The following is a 19822-nucleotide window of genomic DNA, read 5'->3' as shown; positions in this document are numbered from 1 at the left end:
CGGGGGGGGGAGGGGGAGCCAGGGTACATGGGAAGCCGCACCCCTCCCACTGCTGCTGCCTCTCACAGAAGAAGTGGGAGGGGCAGGAGTCAGTGCTTGGAGGGAGCCAGTTTAAAACCCAGCTCCCTGCTACTGCCGCCGCCGCCACCACCACCACCACCACCACCACCACCATCCTCCCCTGCCGTTGGCGGGGGGCAGTTGGTGGTGAGCTGGCTGGAGCCGGAACACAGAGAATCAGCTCCCTACGTGTATCTGCTGAAAATTTCAGTGGATACATGTTTACACAAAGAAACATATTTTAACCTCCCTAATACCTTGCTGCAATTATTTATATATCCAGTATCATACGTTCGAGTGCATGCTTATGTCCATTCCGTTTAGGTGTGGGCGTGCCTCGTGCACAAATTCTGGAAGATTTTTACCCTGAGCAGCACCCATTGGGCCAGCCAGGGAGCCCCCTGGAGTGGTGCCAGGGAACCCCTTGCTGGCCCTGCCTCCCCCTTTCAGTTCCTTCTTTCCACCTGTGATGGTTGCTGGAACCCTCGGACTTGGGATCAATTGCAAGTGTTCCCTTAGCTTATCTTAGTTTTCTTTTAGTGTATAAATAGAGTAGTTCACAGTTAATTGTTAGGTATTTGTTCTAACTAGAGTTAGTTGTTTTGCTCCCCCAGGCATGTCAGGGCCCCACAGTTTTAAGCCCTGCCGCTGGTGCTCCAAGCCCATGCCATGTGGGGACTCACATAAAGATTGCCTCAAGTGCCTGGGGGAAGGCCACCTGACAGATTCATGCAGAATCTGTAAGTTGTTTAAGCCTCGGACTAAGGGTGTGTCTAGACTACATGCCTCCTTCGACGGAGGCATGTAGATTAGCCAGATCGGAAGAGGGAAATGAAGCCGCGATTAAAATAATCGCGGCTTCATTTAAATTTAAATGGCTGCCCCGATCTGCCGATCAGCTGTTTGTCGGCAGATCGGGGGAGTCTGGACGCGATGCCCCGACAAAGAAGCCTTTCTTCATCGACACAGGTAAGCCTCGTGAAACCAGGCTTACCTGTGTCGATGAAGAAAGGCTTCTTTGTCGGGGCATCGCGTCCAGACTCCCCCGATCTGCCGACAAACAGCTGATCGGCAGATCGGGGCAGCCATTTAAATTTAAATGAAGCCGCGATTATTTTAATCGCGGCTTCATTTCCCTCTTCCGATCTGGCTAATCTACATGCCTCCGTCGAAGGAGGCATGTAGTCTAGACAAACCCTAAGAGAGAGACTCCAGACTTAAGCTGATTTTAATGGAGTTGGCGCTTTGCCCTGCGGCACCGGAGTCAGAGCCGTCGGTTATGAGCACACTAGGGTTGACGAGAGAGACTGAACATGGTTCCAGGCACTCAGCGGCACCGGTCAGCACCACGGCATCGGTTCCAATCCTCTCCACCAGTGACTTCAAAAAAGTCGCATAGAGGGAGATCGCCCGCCAGGCATGACCACATAGAGTGCCGTGGGACCTCGCCTTCGTCAAGCAGATGGCGAAGCCTTCCGAGGGCCAGCACCCCAGAGGCCCAGGACCTGCCTTTGGAGGAGATCACGTGGCCATCTACCCCAGACACCTTTAACGCGGCTCGGGAGCTTATTGAACTGACATCCTCGACGGCTCTGGTACCGCGGGGTGCCATAGAGTATGAGACCAGAGAGACTCTCAGGGCCAGGCCGGTCCCTTCCTCAGTACAGACACCAGCTCCACAGATGGCACCGAGGCACCGATCCCCAGGTCTCCCAGCACCGGTTCATTTGGCACCATCACAGCTGGTGCAGGAGGTGGTGTAGCTGTCACATTCAGCACTAGAGCTGTAGACAGTACTATGTCTCCCGGTGCCAGGAGCTCCAGACATGCCGCCACCGCACAGGGGTAAGCCGTTGGCAATGCCACAGCATGTAAGAGGAGTTGAGCATGCCTCTTCCACGGCACTGCCCTGGTCTGCATGTGAACTCTCTTCAGAGTCAGATGGAGAGTCCCTGGTGTCCAGGGCATCCTCCTTCTGTACTGTGGACTCCAGAGGGTCACGGTCCTCACAGGCTGCGAGGCAGTGGCACCAATCTGGGCATAAATCCCAGTCCCGGCACCGACAGAGGGACCAAGACCAAACTTGGCCCCCACAATGGCAACCACCACCGCAGTGGTCCTTCTGAACGCCTTGGGCCTACCACCAAGCCCAAGATCCAGATCCCTCCAGACGGGGTTTGGTTGTGACGTCAACATACTTGACCCACAGAACGGCTCCCTCAGCTACCCCACTTATCAGAGAGCAGGGGTCAGAGTCCAGACCTATTCCCCTAGGCTCGGTAGGAACCCCTGCCCACCCACCTCCTCGAACACCTTCGGTGAGGTCCTCAGGTGTCCACGATACCCAGCCTGAGCCTAGAACAGAGGTTGAGAATCACCCAGAGCAGAGGAAATCATCATTCTCTCCACCGGACAAGGCCCTGGCTGATCCCTCCCCGGTCATGCCGACAATGGACATGCGGTCCCACAAGGAGCTGCTTAAGCAACTGGCACAAAACCTAGGGGTCCACGCTGAGGAAATCAAAGAAGAGGCTGACCCCAGTGGTGGTCATCCTCACGGCAGGCGCTCCATCTAAAATTGTACTTCTTCTCAATAAGACGGTGACGAAGATCACAAAGAACTTGTGGCAGACACCAGCCTCGATTTCCCCCTACTCAGAAGGGGATTGAGAGGTGGTATTTTGTACCCAAAATGGGAACAAGCATCTGTTTGTTCACCCGCCTCTGGGCTTTGCAGTGTTCAGGCGGCCTGCCAGAGGGAAAGACAAGGGCAGCCAGGACCCATCCCAAAGAGCAAGGAGCCCAAGAAGTTGTACTTGCTGGGGAGGAAAGCTTATTCCACAGCGGGTCTGCAGTTGAGAATTGCGAACCAGCAAGCAATGCTCAGCAGATATGCTTACAAATCCTGGGTGGCAATGGAAAAGTTCAAGGCTCAGCTCCTGCAAAGTTTCCAGCGCTCAATGAAGAGGGCAAAATAGTATCCAGGACAGCCCTCCCGGCAGCCATTGACGCTGCAGACTCGGCAGCAAGGTTGATGGGAAGGGAGATTATTATGCGCAGGTATTCGTGGCTGCAAGTCTTTGGCATCCTGCAGGAAGTGCAAGTGACACTCCAAGACTTGTTCTTTGGATGTTCGGGGCTCTTTTTGGAGCAAACTGACAGCAGCCTCCACAGCCTGAAGGACTCTAGGGCAACTTTGAAATCACTAGGGATACACATGCCTGTCTCACAGCGCCGTAAACTGTTCCAGAGACCTCAGAGAGGTCAGCAACAAAGGTCTAGGTACGGTAGCAGGAGGACGAATAGGTCCAATAACAATAGGGGATCTAGTAGGGGTCCGCGGCCTAATATCTACCAGGGCCAAGGACCATCTAATAGACCCCAAGGCCCAAGATCGGGCTTTTGAAGGTACACCCAGTGATGGAAAACCAGTGCTAGAGTCAGGTCATCTTTTCTGTTTTAGACTGTTCCCTTTCTACTGTGCTTGGCACTCCATTACATTGGACTGTTGGGTCCTGAACACGGTGGAAAGGGGATATTCTATCCCTTTTCTTGCCTCCCCACCTTCCCACCCCCCTTCTCAGTCCCTTTTCAGGGATCTCTCTCATGAGATCCTGCTTAGGCAGGAGGTCTCCTCGCTCCTAATCTTGGAAGCAATAGAAGAGGTCCCGTTACCATTCGGGGCAGGGGTTTCTACTCCTGTTATTTTCTAATCCCGAAGTCAAAAGGGGGCCTTTGTTCTATCCTTGACCTCCGGGGGCTCAGTGCCCACATAAGGAAGTTGAGGTTCAGGATGGTCATGTTAGCCACCATCATCCCCTCCCTTGATCTCGGAGACTGGTACGCCACCCTCGAGCTCAGGGATGTGTATTTCCAGATATCAATTGTCCCACACCATGAGAAATTCCTGCGCTTCACAGTGGGCAGGAAACACTTCCAGTTTACAAGTCTACTGTTTGGCCTGTCCACAGCCCCCAGGGTATTTACCAAGTGCATGACGGTGGTGGCTGCCATCCTCAGAAGGAGGGGCCTGCACGTCTGTCCTTACCTAGAAGATTGGCTGGTCAGGGTCAGGTCCAGAAAGCAGGTGCTCTCCCACATCATTCTGGCCAGGGACACCTTCTCTGCCTTGGGCCTGATTCTGAATGAGGAAAAGTCTACTCTCACCTCCACCCAGGGGATAAGAGTTTGTGGGGGCCAGGCTAGATGCCATTTTGGGTCGTGCCTCCCTCCTATGGGACAGATTCATTTACCCTGCAGAGCATTATACAGCAGCTCCAGACATCGCCAATGACTACTGCAAGAAACTGCCTGAAGCTGTTAGGTTACATGGCGCCATGCACCTTTGTAGTGTAGCATGCCAGTTTGTGCCTTGGGCCCTTTTAGACCTAGCTGACCTTGGTGTACAGGCCAGCCCGTGACCACATAGACATGGTAGTCAGGGTCCCTCACTGGGTCCTGTCATCCCTGAACTGGTGGCTCGGAGAGGAGAGAATGAGAGGCAGTGTCCCATTTGTCCAGCCTCCTCCCTCAATCCAGCTGGTGACGGACGCTTCCGACACCGTATGGGGAGCTCACCTGGGAGACCTGCATACACAAGGTATGTGGTCTGTGATGGAGACGGAACTCCACATAAATGCTAGGGAACTACAGGCGGTGGCTGTTGCTTGTCAAGTGGGCCATGAAGGCCTTACAGGCAAATGTGTTTCCATATTGACATAGGTAACACAACGCTTAAATCAGAGGGATCCCGGCATTGCTACCCCATGTTTCTCTTTACCCATCCCGTACCTAACTCACTCGTGGTGGAAGCAGCTCACCAAAAGAGCAAACAGCAGCAGCAATTTAGGTCCACTATCTCTGACCGTGAAGGCAAAAGGCTTGACATGTTCAGCCGAAAAGTATATGCCTCATACACTCTCCAATTCAGGGTGGCCAACTATGCCGCCTTACTAAACAAATACGATTTTAAAAACTACGCCAAGATCCGGGACTTCACCGCAGATATACCTGAGGCAAAGAGACACCAATTTGAAGCTCTACTGACAGGGCCAGACCATAGGAAGAATGGCCCTGCAGGCCTCCCTTGACGTGGCTGCCATGGCAGCACGTGCCACTTTGACAGCTATTGTGATGAGAAGGGCAGCATGGTTCACAACCGTCTCTTTTCCCAGAGAGGTGCAATCCTCTGTAGAAGACCACCTCTTTGATGGGTTGAAACTCTTTGCTGCAAACACTAATGAATTACTGCACTCTATGAAAGATTCCAGAGCTACTTTACACTCTCTCGGTGTCCAGAAGACGAGGCAGTTTAGGTACCAACCCTATCCCAGACCTTGCATCAATCAATATAATCATAAGTATCCTAGGCAAGACCACTTCCAGCATAGTGGTAGAGATGTAGCCGTGTTAGTCTGGGGTAGCTGAAGCAAAATGCAGGACAATGTAGCACTTTAAAGACTAACAAGATGGTTTATTAGATGATGAGCTTTCGTGGGCCAGACCCACTTCCTCAGGCCCATGAAAGCTCATCATCTAATAAACCATCTTGTTAGTCTTTAAAGTGCTACATTGTCCTGCATTTCACTTCCAGCATAGCAGGGGAAGACAGCAGCATAGGCGCCCTCAGTCGGCTACTTCGCAACAATCCCAGCTGTCTGGCAAACAGATTTAATGAGATAGTCGAAGGTCCAGAAATTCCCTTCCCCGTTTCAGTGCAGTCTGTCAGCCAGTCTTTTTCATCATTATCTGAAACCCTTCTTACGTTGCCAGTTGTGTATCACATCTGATAGATGGATCCTCCAGATCATTAAACGGGTACACTATTCCCTTTGAATCTATACCCCCTTCCAATCTCCCATCCTGGTTCCTCTTCAGGGACCGCTCTAACAAGACAACACTACATCAGGAAGTCCAACACCTTCTACACCTAGGTGCCATTGAGCCAGTCCCAGAGCAATTCAAAGGAACGGTATTTTACTCGCACTACTTCTTAACCCAGAAACAATCGAGGGGATGGAGACCCATCTTGGACCTGTGTGCTTTAAATAAATTCGTCAGGAAGCAAAAATTTATCTTTATTCACCCCGCTCATAGATGGTTTCTCCATGTTGTTGCAGGCACCGGTCACTACCAGTACAGGGTTCTTCCCTTTGACCTTTCCACTGCCCCACGTGTTTCCTCCAAGGTCCTCACCGTCTTTGTGACTGCCCTCAAAAAGGACGATGTTGCAATCTTCCCCTATTTGGACGATTGCCTTTTGGTAGCATGCTCAGAGACAGAGGCTTACGAGGCTTCCAATCTAACTCGTCACGTTTTCCACCAACTATGCCTTCTGATAAACAAATTGAAGTCCTCCCTAGTTCCTTCCCAAAGGATCCAGTTTATAGGTGTCATACTGGACTTCACCCTAGCCAAAGCATCACTTCCCCCCAAATGCCTGCAAAATATCAAGTACCTACTCCACTCCTTACAGGCCAAGCCCAGGTTATCAGCCCGAGAATTAGGGAACATGTCGGCATGCACTTTCATGGTGCCCAGTGCACACTTACACATGTGATGCATGCAGGGGTGGCTTCAACAAATCTACAGGCCCAACATACATCCTCTTTCCAAGTCTATCCAACTACCGACACTGGTTAAAAATGTCTCTCCTATGATGGTCAGATCCCCGCAGTTTACTTGTGGGCATCTCCTTCCGCGCTCCAGAGCCTACAATCTCCATGAACACATACACCTCCTTATCGGGATGGGCAGCTCACATCGGCCAACACACTGCTCAGGGCCTATGGTCACAAAAAGAAAAACTCCTCCACGTAAACATCTTGGAGCTGAGGGCTGTCCGCTATGCATGAACAGAATTCTTGCCCCTTCTAGTAAACCACCAGATCCAGCTATACACCAACAATGTAGCTGCGATTTTCTACATTAATCGACAAGGAGGCACACGCTCTCACATTTTGCTTGGAGGCTGTCACATTATGGTATTGGTGCATAAGGCACATAATCATTATCACAGCAATCCACCTCCCAAACGTACTCAATACTACTGCTGATGCCCTAAGTAGAGTGCTTCTTCCAGAACACTAATACCAACTAAACCCTAACATTCTGTCTGACATTTTCCACCGCTGGAGCCGACCAGTCATAGACCTATTCATCACTGCCACGAACAAACAGTGCCAACGTTACTGTTCCAGGGCAGGTATCGGCAAGGGTTCCTTGGGTGATGCCTTCTTAGTCACCTTGGCACAACACCTACTCTGTGCCTTCCCACTGATACCACTACTAAACAGAGTGTTACACAAAATCAGGAGAGACGAGGCCTCGACAGCCGTTTCCCATTCTTTATCAGAATGTCCCTCGGTCAGCCCATCCACTTACGTCTCCTCCGGGACCACCACCTCCTCCCATTGTCGCAGACGAAGCCCCCGAATCTCGTCTCTCTCCACCTCATGGTTTGGCTCTTCGATGGCTCTCGGGCATAGAGTTTTCATGTTCCCACAAAGTACAAACAGTTCTCCTCCACAGCAGAGTCCCTAGCACGCACAAAACTTATGTGCACAAGTGGAGGAGGTTTTCAGTATGGTGCGCTCAAAAGAACCTGTCACCATCCACAGCACCAATACCAACTAACCTTGACTAACTCCTCTCCTCAAACAGACCCACCTGGCGCTAACTTCCATGAGGGTCCATCTTGCTGCTATTACCACCTTCCATGTCAATATCGACAACACTTCAGTCTTTGCGCATCCACTTATGCAGATTTTTGAAGTGACTCCAAGCACTTTATCTGGACATAGCTCCACCTCTACAACCGTGGGACCTCCATCTGGTACTAAACGTGTATGAGAGAAGCCCTTTGAACCCATGGATTTGGGCTCCTTGCTGCACTTGTCCATAAAGACAGCATTCCTCGTTGCCATTACCTCAGCTAGAAGAGTTAGAGAAATCGCAGCCCTCATGGCCGATCCTTCCTATACCATTTTCTTCAAGGACAAGGTCACATTATGCACCCCTCCCAGATTCCTCCCAAAGATACATTCCTCATTTCACCTCAACCAGACCATTCACTTTGCCTACCTTTTTTCCAAAGCCTCATGTAAATGACTTTGAAACCAGGACGCATACCCTTGATCTCTTTAGAGCTCTTTCTTTCTACCTATAATGCACCAAACCCTTCTTATTCTCTCGTAGACTCTGTCTCTATAGCGAACCACAATAAGGGCTGTGCACTGTCTTTGCAGAGACTGTCGCATTGGATAGCGGACTGTATCAAACTCTGCTATGAGGAAACCCGAGTGGCTCCTCCAGACAGAATTCCACTAGGGCTGTTTCCACTTCTATTGCCTTCCTCAGGAAGGTCCCACCAAGGCTCATCTAGACTACACTAGAGTGTCGGAAGAGGATATACAAATTCCACGGGAATTTGCATATCTTCTTTCGATCTCACTTTCAAAAGCAGAATAGTAATAGAGATGTAGCTGTGTTAGTCTGGTCTTGCTGAAACAAAAGACAGGACTATGCAGAACTTTAAAGTCTTAACAAGATGGTTTATTAGGTGATGAGCTTTTGTGAGCCAGACCCACTTCCTCGGATCAAATTGTGGAAGAAAATTGGCATGACCGTATATACCAAAGGGATACAATAAAAAAAAAGTGAACACACACAAAATTGACAAATCAGATTTTAGAACAGAGGGGGGACGAGGAAGGGAGGTTAGTGTCTCAGATAATGATAGTGGGGTGATAATTGGGGAAGCTATCTTTGTAATGGGGAAGATAATTAGCATCTTTGTTAAGGCCCATTCGTAAAGTGTCATATTTAAGCATGAATGACAGTTCTGAGGCTTCACTTTGTAGTCTTGTGTTAAAGTCCCTTTGAAGCAGGATGCATGTAGTCAGGTCATTGAGACAATGCCCAGTCTGGCTGAAATGGCAAGAAACTGTTTTTTCTTTGTGAAACTGTCTGATGTCTGTTTTGTGTGCATTGATTGTTTGGTGAAGTGTCTGAGAAGTTTGTCCAATATACATAGCAGACAGACACTGTTGGCACATGATGGCATAAATTATATTTCTGGATAAACAGGAAAATGTGTTCTTGATCTTGTAACTAACAGTTAGGTCCTGTCATTCATGCTTAAATTTGACACTTTACAAATGGGCCTTAACAAAGATGCTAATTATCTTCCCCATTACAAAGATAGCTTCCCCAATTATCACCCCAAATATCATTATCTCATAGACACTAACCTCCCCCTCTCTGTTCTAAAATCTGATTTGTCAATTTTATATGTGTTCACTTTTTTTTTATTGTATCCCTTTGGTATATATGGTCATGCTAATTTTCTTCCACAATTTGATCTGAGGAAGTGGGTCTGGCCCACGAAAGCTCATCACCTAATAAATCATCTTGTTAGTATTTAAAGTGCTGAGTAGCCCTGTCTTTTCAAAAGCAGAGCATTCAGAAGTGAAAGTAGTTAAACATGGCTTTTTTGGCGAACCTCCCTCTTGTCGAAAAGCTGCGTAAACCTCATTTTTTAAGGAAGAGCGGCTTTTTGACAAAGGGGGGGAGTTTGCCGAAAATTTCCTGCGGAAATTGCATGTCCTCTTTCGACACTCTAACGCATTCTAGATGAGTCCTAGCAGACGTACGCTTTGCCGCTACATGGTCCTTAGACCACTATTTGGGAAACACTATGCACTCTTACAGGGCCCTCTATTGAATCTCAAATTCTCAAAATCTGTCTTATCTGCTGTCTTCCTTCCTGACCCGAAATCCCTACTTCCCTGAGGAGACATGGCTTTGTAGTCACCTAATGTGGAGCACCCATAGGGACATCTCTCTCAAAGAAAAGGAGGTTATCTACCTCTACAGTAACTGATGTTCTTCGAGAGGAGTGTCCCCATGGGTGCTCCACTACCCTCCCTTCCTCCTCTCTATTTTGGGGTTATGCTCATCTGATAGCAGATTCCAGCGTAGAGAAGGAACTGGGGGAGGGAGGAGGCTCATGCATGTGCAGTCTACGCAGTCAGGGAGTGTGTGGCTGTCTCAGGGAGTGTGTGGCTGTCAAAATCTCTGTCACTGGGCTCGGCAGTGGCACACCGACCTAATGTGGAGCACCCATGGGGACACTTATCTCAAAGAACACCAGTTACTGTAGAGGTAGGTTACCCCTTTTACCACAGCCTGATGAAAAGCATCTTAGAATGCTCTAGAAACTGACTGAGGAGATATCTGAGCCATTAGTTATTCTCTCTGAAAACTCATGGAATATGGGAGAGAGCCCAGAAGACTGAAAAGGGGCAAATATAATGCTTGTATTTAAAAAGGGAAATGAGAATAGCCCAGGACAGTGGTCCCCAACGTTGTGCCCGTGGGAGCCGTGGCACCCACCGGGCCATTTCTGTGTGCCCACTGAGTGATCGGGGCTGGCCCTGCCCCCAGGCACGTAGCGCATGGGCACTGCCAGCTCCTGGGCGCGCGGCACAGGAGTGGTGCCAGCCCTGGTCATGCGGCGTATGGGTGCATGGCACATCTGGGTGCGTGGCACAGGAGCGGCACTGGCCCTGGGCCCATGGTATATGGGCAGCCCCATCCCTGGGCGTGCAGCACAGGACCGGCGCCTGCCCCGGGAGTGCAGCACATGGGTGGCACCAGCACTGAGCACACGACATATGGGTGGTTCCACCCCCGGGCACATATACGTGCCCACCCCCAGGTGCTCAGCGTGTGAGTGGCTCTGCCCCTGGGCGCCCAGCAGCCCTGAAAGGTTGGGGACCACTGGCCCATGAAATTACAACTAGTCAGCTTAATTTCTATACCAGGAATGATGATGGTAAGGAATCAGTTTGCAAATATCTGGAAGATAAGGTGATAAGCAATAGTCAGCAGGAGTTTGTCGAGAACAAATTGTGTCAAACCAAACAGCTTTCTTTAACATGGTAACAAGCTTTGTTTACAAGGGGAAGGTGGTAAATGTGGTATATCTAGACTTTAGTAAGACTTGATACAGTCTCACTTGACCCCGTTAACAAAGTAGGAAAAACTACTATAAAGTGGGCACATGACTGGTTGGATAACTTTTCCCAGAGACTAGTTATCAATGGTTCACTATCATGCTGGAAGGGCATAACAAGTGGGGGTCTGCTGGGATCAGTTCTGGGTCCAATTCTGTTCAATATCTTGCTCAGTTATTTAGAGAATGGCTTAAAGAATATACTTGTAAAGTTTGTGGATGATACCACGATGGAAGGGATTATAATTCAAATGTATCTAGACAAACTGGATAACTGGTCTGAGCCACACATCATTCTAGGATGTAGTTGCAGGAGTGTTGTATGTAAGAAACAAAAGGTAATTCTTCTGCTTTACTCTGCATTGATTAGGCCTCAGCTGGAGTATTGCAGTATTTCAGGAAAGATGTGGACAAATTGGATAAAGTCCGGAGAAAAGCAACAAAACTGATTAAAACAATGACCTATGAGGGAAGATTGAAAGAACTGGATTTAGTCTAGAAAAGAGAAAACTTAGAAGGGACATAGTTATTAAGTATCTAAAAAGTTGTTACAGTGATAAGGGAGAAGAATTGTTCTTCTTAACTCCTGAGAATAGAATAAGAAGCAATGGGCTTAAATTTCAGCAAGATAATTTAGGTTGGACATTAGGGGAAAAACTTCCTAACTTTCAGGGTTGTTAAACACTGGAATAAATTGCCTATGGAGGTTGTGAAATCTCTCACTGGAGATTTTTAAGAGCAGGTTAAACAAACACCTGTTAGGGACGGTCTTAGATAGTGGTTGGTCATGCCTTGAGTGCAGAGGGCTGGACTTAGACCACTCGAGGTTCCTTCCCATTCTGTGATTCTACATTTGCCTAGAAAAAGCCTGAAGTAAAAGTGCAATGGTATTTTTAGCTGATGCCCAATCAAAGAGAACTCATGATTTGTCTGCCAATGTGTTTTTTATATAAACTCAGGACCAAGTTTACTTTATATGTTATAAATACACTAAAATGTGTGCTATACCCTTAAATATCTTGAAAATGTAAATTGTATCCTGTTAATTATCTCTTCTGTAACAACTGCAGTCCTAGTTTCTCAAACTAGCAAGAGATTCTTTGTGATTGACTGAAGTTTTTTTGGTTTAACAAGGACTTTTTTTCAGAAACCTATTTTGCTTCTTCTTTCCCTTCCTCCATAAGTCAATATTTTCAGCTTTCCAGAAAACTGTCAAATTAAAAAGCTGTTCTCTCTTGCATGCAATGTACTTTATAATGTATTTAAATTGGAATAGTACTTTAAGAGGTCTGTTACTTTTTCTTTATTGTAGTGCTGACGAACTGCTCCTGACAGAAATGATGTTTAATGGGCTTTTCAATGATTTATCTGCAGAACAAGCAACTGCATTACTAAGCTGCTTTGTATTTCAAGAGAATGTGAGTGTCTCTTCATAAATCAGATTTGTTTCTGTCAAAGCTATAGCAGAATTCTAAACTCGCTTCCTAGGAAACCCTAGAACCCACACTGAAATCAGATTTCCAGGTTTTCATTTCACTGAAGTACAGATGGTCAAGAATTGACTATTCTCCTGCATTGACTATTTGATTAGTCAGTTACCTGATACTTAACATCCTTATTATGAACATGGTGAGATAGAAGAATCAATTACATATACTGAGTTGTGTAATGAGCACTACCTTGATGAGTGCGATACCCAGGTGCACAAACTGAATCTAGCAGCATGTTAGGTTATGTGTAAAAGGAAAAGAAGTTTCAAACAAAAGAGAAGAGATCATGTTGGGAATGGGAAGTGTCATGATGCACCTGGAATACTATGATCTGTTTTGTTTGCCTAAAGTACTCTTTAAAGGGATATTAATTTCTGCCTTGCGCAGAACACCACATAGGAGGGATGATCTCTGCATTATCTAAAAAGTTCTTTCAGTGATTGCTCATGTATATATATTCCTATATGTGTCCATGAGCACCGCATGAACGGTCATCGGAAGAGTTTTCCCTGTTGGTACCTGTTGGGTCGGCTGTAGCACCCCTTTACAATGCCTTACAGCATTGTATATAAACCCATCTCAACCCAACTCCTGCTTCAATTCCTTCTTTCTGTCAGTTACAGTCTTTGGAACTTCTGACTTCTTGCTTAGCAAGTAGTTCCTTTATAGTGTGAAGTTTGAGTTATTAGTTAGTTTAGATAATTAGTGATAGAAATGTAGCTGTGTTAGTCTGGTGTAGCTGAAACAAAATACAGGACTATGTAGCACTTTAAAGACTAACAAGATGGTTTATTAGATGATGAGCTTTCGTGGGCCAGACCCACTTCCTCAGAATTAGTTATTCTGTGGGGTTTTCCTGTCTGCTATCCAGGAAGCCTGTGGGGCATGCAGTGGCCCCAAGGGTTTAACCAGTGGTCCCCAACGTGGTGCCCGTTGGCGCCGTGGCACCCACCGGGCCATTTCTGTGTGCTCACTGAGTGATCGGGGCCGGCCCTGCCCCCGGGCACGTGGCGCATGGGCGCTGCCAGCTCCTGGGCGCACGGCACAGGACTGGCGCCGGCTCTGGTCATGCGGAGTATGGGTGCATGGCACATCTGGGTGTGTGGCACAGGAGCGGCACTGGCCCTGGGCACATGGCATATGGGCAGCCCCATCCCTGGGCGTGCAGCACAGGACCGGCGCCTGCCCCGGGAGTGCAGCACATGGGTGGCACTGGCACTGAGCACGCGGCATATGGGTGGCCCTACCCCAGGACACGTGCATGGCCCAGCCCCCGGGTGCTCGGTGCGTGAGTGGCTCTGCCCTTGGGCACCTGGCAGCCCTGAAAGGTTGGGGACCACTGGTTTAAACAATGTGCTAGGTGTGGGAATCGTATGCCTAGAGGCAACCCACTTGCTGCATGTTTACAGTGTCTTGAAGAAGGCCATCAACAAGACAAGTGTAGCATCTGCAGGAGTTTTGAGCCCCAAATTAAATGTGAAACAGGTCAGACACATAAGATGCTGCTAATGGAGTTGGCACTTTGGCAGCTTTAACTCCCTTGGTGCATAGCATGCCAGCCTCAAGACAGGAGGAGCAACAGGATTATTAGCACCATGCATAAGGTGGGCTTCTCAGCACAGTCTGGTAAGGCCCTGGGGGCAGTCTGCAAAGTGCCAAACTGATCCAAGTCAGGCACCTTGTCCTTGGCTCAGGGCGGTGTTGGCCCAGGGCGGCCCCATCAAGTCCAATGTCTGTGAATTTCCAGAGCCCGTGATGGTGGAGGAGGACCTGGACTTGCCCTCCACACCTGGTACCTTTTCCATGTGGAACCTCATTGAGTTTACGGCACCAATGATGCTTGAACAGTCTTTCCATCTGCAAGTGGCACTGCTGGCAAAGATGGCACTGACAGTAAGCTCCTGTGGCTCCACCTCCTGGTCCAGTCTTGGTGCTGCAGGTCACACTCACCAAGTCAACCTCTGGTGAACTTTAGAGTGCCTTGTAGCTGGCACAAGTAACTTCCTGTGGTGCAGTATGTGGCCCCTGCTATGACTCCCCCTAGCACCTTTGGCACTGGCACCCTTCTCTGCACTGCTGACACAGAGACACTATGGCAAGCCTACTGCCATGAGCCAACATTGATGCTCATTGCAGCATCATTCGCTGGCACTGTTAGGTTCTGCTCCCCCAGTCAGCAACTGATTTCATGTCCAGTTTGAATGCTGAGTGCTTTGTGTCCCACCATTCTCAGTAATAGGGATGTTAGTGGCTAGCCAAACGATTGTTTATCGGTTAACAGTCCTGATTAAGTGCAACACCCTGTCCCCCACTCAGGGTTATAGGTGGGAGGTAGTCTGTGCAGGGAGCTGGTTTAAAAAACAGCTTCTGCCTGCCACCCCTGTCCGCAGGAGCCAGTCTGCACAGGGAGCTGATTTTTAAGCTAGTTCCCCTTGTGGATAGGCTCCCCCTGCCACCCCACACTGTGTTTCTGTTACAGAGGCAGTAGCGTGGGGCTCTCTGGGAGTGGGGCCGGAAGCTGGGAGCAAACCAGCAAAAATACATGTGTCTAGCCCTCTCTGGATACTAGAGGGAAGATTTCAATGGAGGAGCACCACAACAGTATCCACTCTTGGCTTTGAGCGGAAATCATACTTACATTGTAAATGTAACTGTTGAAACTGCTGTGTTTCTGATAAAGGTAGCAAATTTGCATTTACAGCAAAACTTGTATTGGGGTTCAGTTTGTTTATATTTTAACTTTTATGTTAAAAATACCTGGACAAATGGATAGCTCCTCTGTTTTTAAATAAACCTACCTGAAGTAGAGTCTAGTATTTGAGATAACAGATTTCAGAGGGAGTTGGAAATGTTTAATATGGCACTAAAATATCTGGTAATGTTGCAGACTGCATTTAACTTGATTTACATGAGGAATATGGAGTTTCTGTTCTTTTCCTTTTCAGTCTAGCGAGATGCCCAAATTGACAGAGCAGTTGGCAGGACCACTTCGGCAAATGCAGGTAGTTTTCCAATGCAGATCTCTTTGATTTCAGTGGGACAGCTCACATGTGGAAATACAGAAGTCAGACTTAATTCTGGGGAAGAGTGTAGCAGGCTGGTTATCCAGGGAGCCTGGCTCGCTGAGATATGACTCGCTCTGGGAAGGAGTGAGAGTGGCTGGTTATCCAGGGAGCCATAACCTGGGGCTGGTAAAACTGGGGAATTCTTTTGTCTAATTGTAGTAGCACAAGACCTTGCCAACATAGTGCATTTTTATATTATTGTTTATAAATTCTGTTTTTGAGGTATATGTAAACTAGAGGATTATAGTTTCTGTAGTCCAAGCTTATTGCATGCACCATGTATTCCTGTGAATTCTTTCATTCCTACTCCCACAGGGCTCCCTGTGTTCCTCATCCTGTCCCCTTCTATTTTTGGAACTCCCTGAAGCTCCCCACAGCCAGGAGTTTGCTGTGAACTCTGATGACCTCCATTTTCCCCCTTTCCTCCCCCAGGCCAAAGGTTCTGTATGCTCCCTTCTCCACATCAGGATCCCCTAATAGTCCCCCTACTGGGGCTCTGTTCCCATTTCTCTCCACCATAGGTTGCATGCTCTGTCTTCTCTTGTCCCATATACCAGGGTCACCTGTTCTCCCCGCTTCTCCCCATACTAGGGATTGTATGCATGCGTCTGTTCTCTTCACCATCCATTGTTAGTTGGGGATAAAGAGTGTCAACATGTTAACTCTACTAGGAGGAGGAGCACATTGGTGATGTGCTGGAAGGCATTAGTTGGATGCTTTCAGTGACTTATTTGCTCTACAGACAACTGCTGAGATTCTTGAAGCTCACTAATTGATGCAACAGGCTTCATATGCCCCTGGATTTCCTCTTTTTGGTTTTCCAGTTTTGCCTGAAATCAATAGGGCTTTTGGTACTCTAGACTGTTACCTGAAATTTCGAAATTGATCAGATGTAGACTTTAAAAGTTACCATGTTACATTCAGAAATGCCATGAAGTTGAATGCGAGGCCTTCATGAGTTTAGCCAGTGAAACATGTCTGTCTTAAATTTTAACATATAGATTAATAAGTGCACTATACATTGCTTAGTTACATTTATTCTAATTAGATTTCAAATTCTATGTAAACAATGAATTTCTGGTTTAGAAGAATTTGTCACACTGCAACTTGATTTCAAAACTAACCTTTTTATTGTTAAAGGAATGTGCTAAAAGAATTGCCAAAGTTTCAGCAGAAGCTAAATTGGAAATTGATGAGGAAAATTACCTAAACTCTTTCAGACCTAACCTGATGGATGTAGTATACACTTGGGCAAATGGAGCTACTTTTGCTCACATCTGCAAAATGACAGATGTCTTTGAAGGTATGTTGCTTTTAAACTTCTGTTTTATGAAATGGTAGTGTGATGCAATTCACAAATTCTGTGTGATTGACCTTTGTTCTTTGTGAAGTAGTTTAAGTTTGTGTTCTTCTGTTGGAGGAGAAAATTAAAAATCGGAAAGGTCCAAAGCTAGTTTTTAATATCCTTCTGAAAGAACTATAAACTTACTTAAGCCAGATATTTTCCAAGATTTGTTTTCTCTGTTGTAGAAAACCACAAACATTTTCCAGTTTGTGTATAAGTCGTTTTAAGTCTACTTAACTGTTTTTGGTAATTTGGAAACTTTACATACTTTAAGGAGTTTGGGTCTCATCCTTTGATAATAAAAAAACATACATTTAACGAAAAAGAGTAGCTTTTATAAAATACAGAAATCCAAAACATTGCAGTTATGTTATGCTTACAAGAATTATAATGCTCAATTTTTTCTTCAAAGCAGAAATGCTTGCCTCAAAAAAGCTATGTCTTGTTACATCAATTAATGATGACTAGCAAAACAGTATGAAAGGGAAAGTGGAGACTTTTTTGCTTCACAACTTTAGTTTTGTAGAAGTTAAGCCCCTACTAAATTAAAAAAATCAGAGGAGAAAGCATTTTTGAAAAGAAGTTAGGAGGGTATCTTAAAAATGTCCTAGAACAGGGAAGATTCTTTCCTGAAGTGAGCTTTAATGAATATATCCTGATTTAATTTTAGCTATGATTACAGAAGTTCAGGGAGATTTCTAATTCATTGAGTTTCCATAGTAAAATCAGCTTTTCATTTCCATAACAAAGTTGATTCATTTTGACATCTAAAGGAACAAAGTTGTTTTCCTGGAAGTCTAAGTTCTCATATTTATTTTTTAAATTACATGCAAATGAACTTGACTTGTATGAACAAATCCATAGACTGTTCGATTCAGCTCAGTGTCAGATGCACTCAGGAATATTTGTGTATTGTTTACTGACAATAAAATGCAATAGTGTAGTTATGTAGTTCTTCCCTTGAAGACACTTTTGGGTAACTCTGCATGCAGTTTTGATTTAGTGGAGAGCCCAAAATGTGAAATTTGTATTTTGTAAAGTAGGGAGTTCTTTCTGACCTTTAAAATTGATGCCGAAGTCTCAGCTATCAAAAGTTAGACAGTGATCTCTACTCTTATTAATTTCTATTTTATTTTTTTGTTTGTTCTGTTGCCAGCCCAGAAAACTATGCGGGTTATCAAAAACTATTTTCCTTTAAAAATGGAACACTAGAAAAGAGTTGTTTACTTTTTGCTTACTTGGCTCTGTTTGGTGTTCTGCAAAATGTTATGCTTTTATAGTGTGACAATTTACTTCTTCCTCTTTAGCATTTTAAGGCTATTAATATTTTATTACTTTTTTGTGATGCAATATGATCTGAGCTTTAATTTATGGGAAGAAAAATGAGTGAAGAGCTGAGTGAGAATTAACTGTTAATAAAACTTTGCAAAGTGCCATACAAATATTAATCTTCAGAAAATCCTCTTAAAATATTTGTAGTTTCCTAGGTGCAGCAACTTTGGAAAATGAGATGAATTTATTCCTTCTCCTGTTCTCATCTATTTGTTTTCCCAGTGATGTTCCCCTTCAAAACAGCTGCATGATTTTGTATTCTTGCTCTTTGTTTTCCATTTTCTATTTTATGCCTTAAAATTTGCAGATGGAAACTTGTTTGGGAGAGGCTTTCTAAGAAAATAATGCTTGATAACAGTCAAAGATTTTACTCCCTATAAGACCCAAAAAGGGCTACAAACTTAAATAATGTCAGAGGCTCTGGCAAAGATTTAGAAGCTCCTTATCATTAGTATGGTCATTAGCAGTTTGTCGTTTGCTAGCAGAAAGTCATTAGCAAAGTAAAACATTGCACTTTGGTCTGTCCTCTGCCATATGAAACAACGGTATTAGTAGTAATAATAGTTGGGCTAAGAATTCTAAAACTTAATTTCTGTACATTCTTAAATGACATACTGCTAACTCTTAACTGAGTGGTAAGGAGAGAACAAATATGATTCGCACCCTGTACTACGTGTAAGTATGTCACAAGTTTTGCAACCTTGCTTGGTTACCTGTTAGGGGTCTGTTTAGTGTAGACAGACCTGTAGGTATTTTTTAACTTTCTGGGCTGTGGAGGAGAACAAAGGAAAAGGCAATTGCTTGTCTGTAGCACCAGTGGGTCATGTCATTTTGTGGTATGAAACATGTATGTCAGTAAAGGGAAGCTTGTTGTCTCCTGTCAATTCAAGGATTCAGCACAATAGAGGGAAAGTTCACATACAGTTAATGTCTTTCTGGTACAGCTTAGTGTACTGTGTGCAAAAGCATCCATCAGGTCTCAGCTGCAGACTCTTTTTATGCTACTTGTACTCAGATAACTCTTTTTATTAAGTTGACCTTACCTCTAGCAAAGCTATAATACTCAATACCCTCCAGCCAAGGAGTATCCACACTACCACATCTTGTCCTTATGAAAACAATGCTGATTCTATAGCCCTTGGTGGCTTTTGTTCTTTGTTTATCAAGGAGTCTGAAAGCTAGAGTTTAAGGAGTTGGATTGTCCCAAATTCTTGATTCCACTGAGGTTGAGGAGGGTTGGGAGCCATTATGTCCCTGATGTGACTTCATGATTATATAAAAGCTTGCAGCATGAACTTTCCTGATTCCTTTGTCTCTTTTCAAATGGCGTAACACACTTTCAGTGAAGGCAGCAACCCTCAGGTGTCTTCAAGAAATTGGGTCTCAATCCAAAAATAGCTTCCTCTTCCTCTTTTCTTCTTTGAAGAAGGGATGCTTCTACAGTTGCATTATCCTGCTCTAGGATTCCACTTCTGTAGCGTGCACTTATCTACATGCATGTATAAGGCACATC

The 19822-nt window shown here is 45.9% G+C and overlaps 1 protein-coding gene across 1 annotated transcript in view; it reads left to right on the top strand.

Annotated features, from left to right (window-relative positions):
* MTREX (Mtr4 exosome RNA helicase) overlaps positions 1-19822 on the top strand; it is a 97364-nt gene that overhangs the window by 71215 nt on the left and 6327 nt on the right. Inside the window, exons 23-25 of the mRNA XM_075932456.1 lie at positions 12390-12495; positions 15513-15569; positions 16773-16935. Coding sequence (XP_075788571.1) covers positions 12390-12495; positions 15513-15569; positions 16773-16935 — 326 coding nt within the window. The remainder of the gene's footprint in view (positions 1-12389; positions 12496-15512; positions 15570-16772; positions 16936-19822) is intronic.

Source organism: Pelodiscus sinensis, chromosome 6, assembly GCF_049634645.1.
Source record: "Pelodiscus sinensis isolate JC-2024 chromosome 6, ASM4963464v1, whole genome shotgun sequence".
NCBI classification, from domain to species: Eukaryota; Metazoa; Chordata; order Testudines; family Trionychidae; genus Pelodiscus; species Pelodiscus sinensis.
The sequence above is the reverse complement of the archived record's forward strand: the minus strand, read 5'-3'. Positions and strand labels throughout refer to the sequence as shown.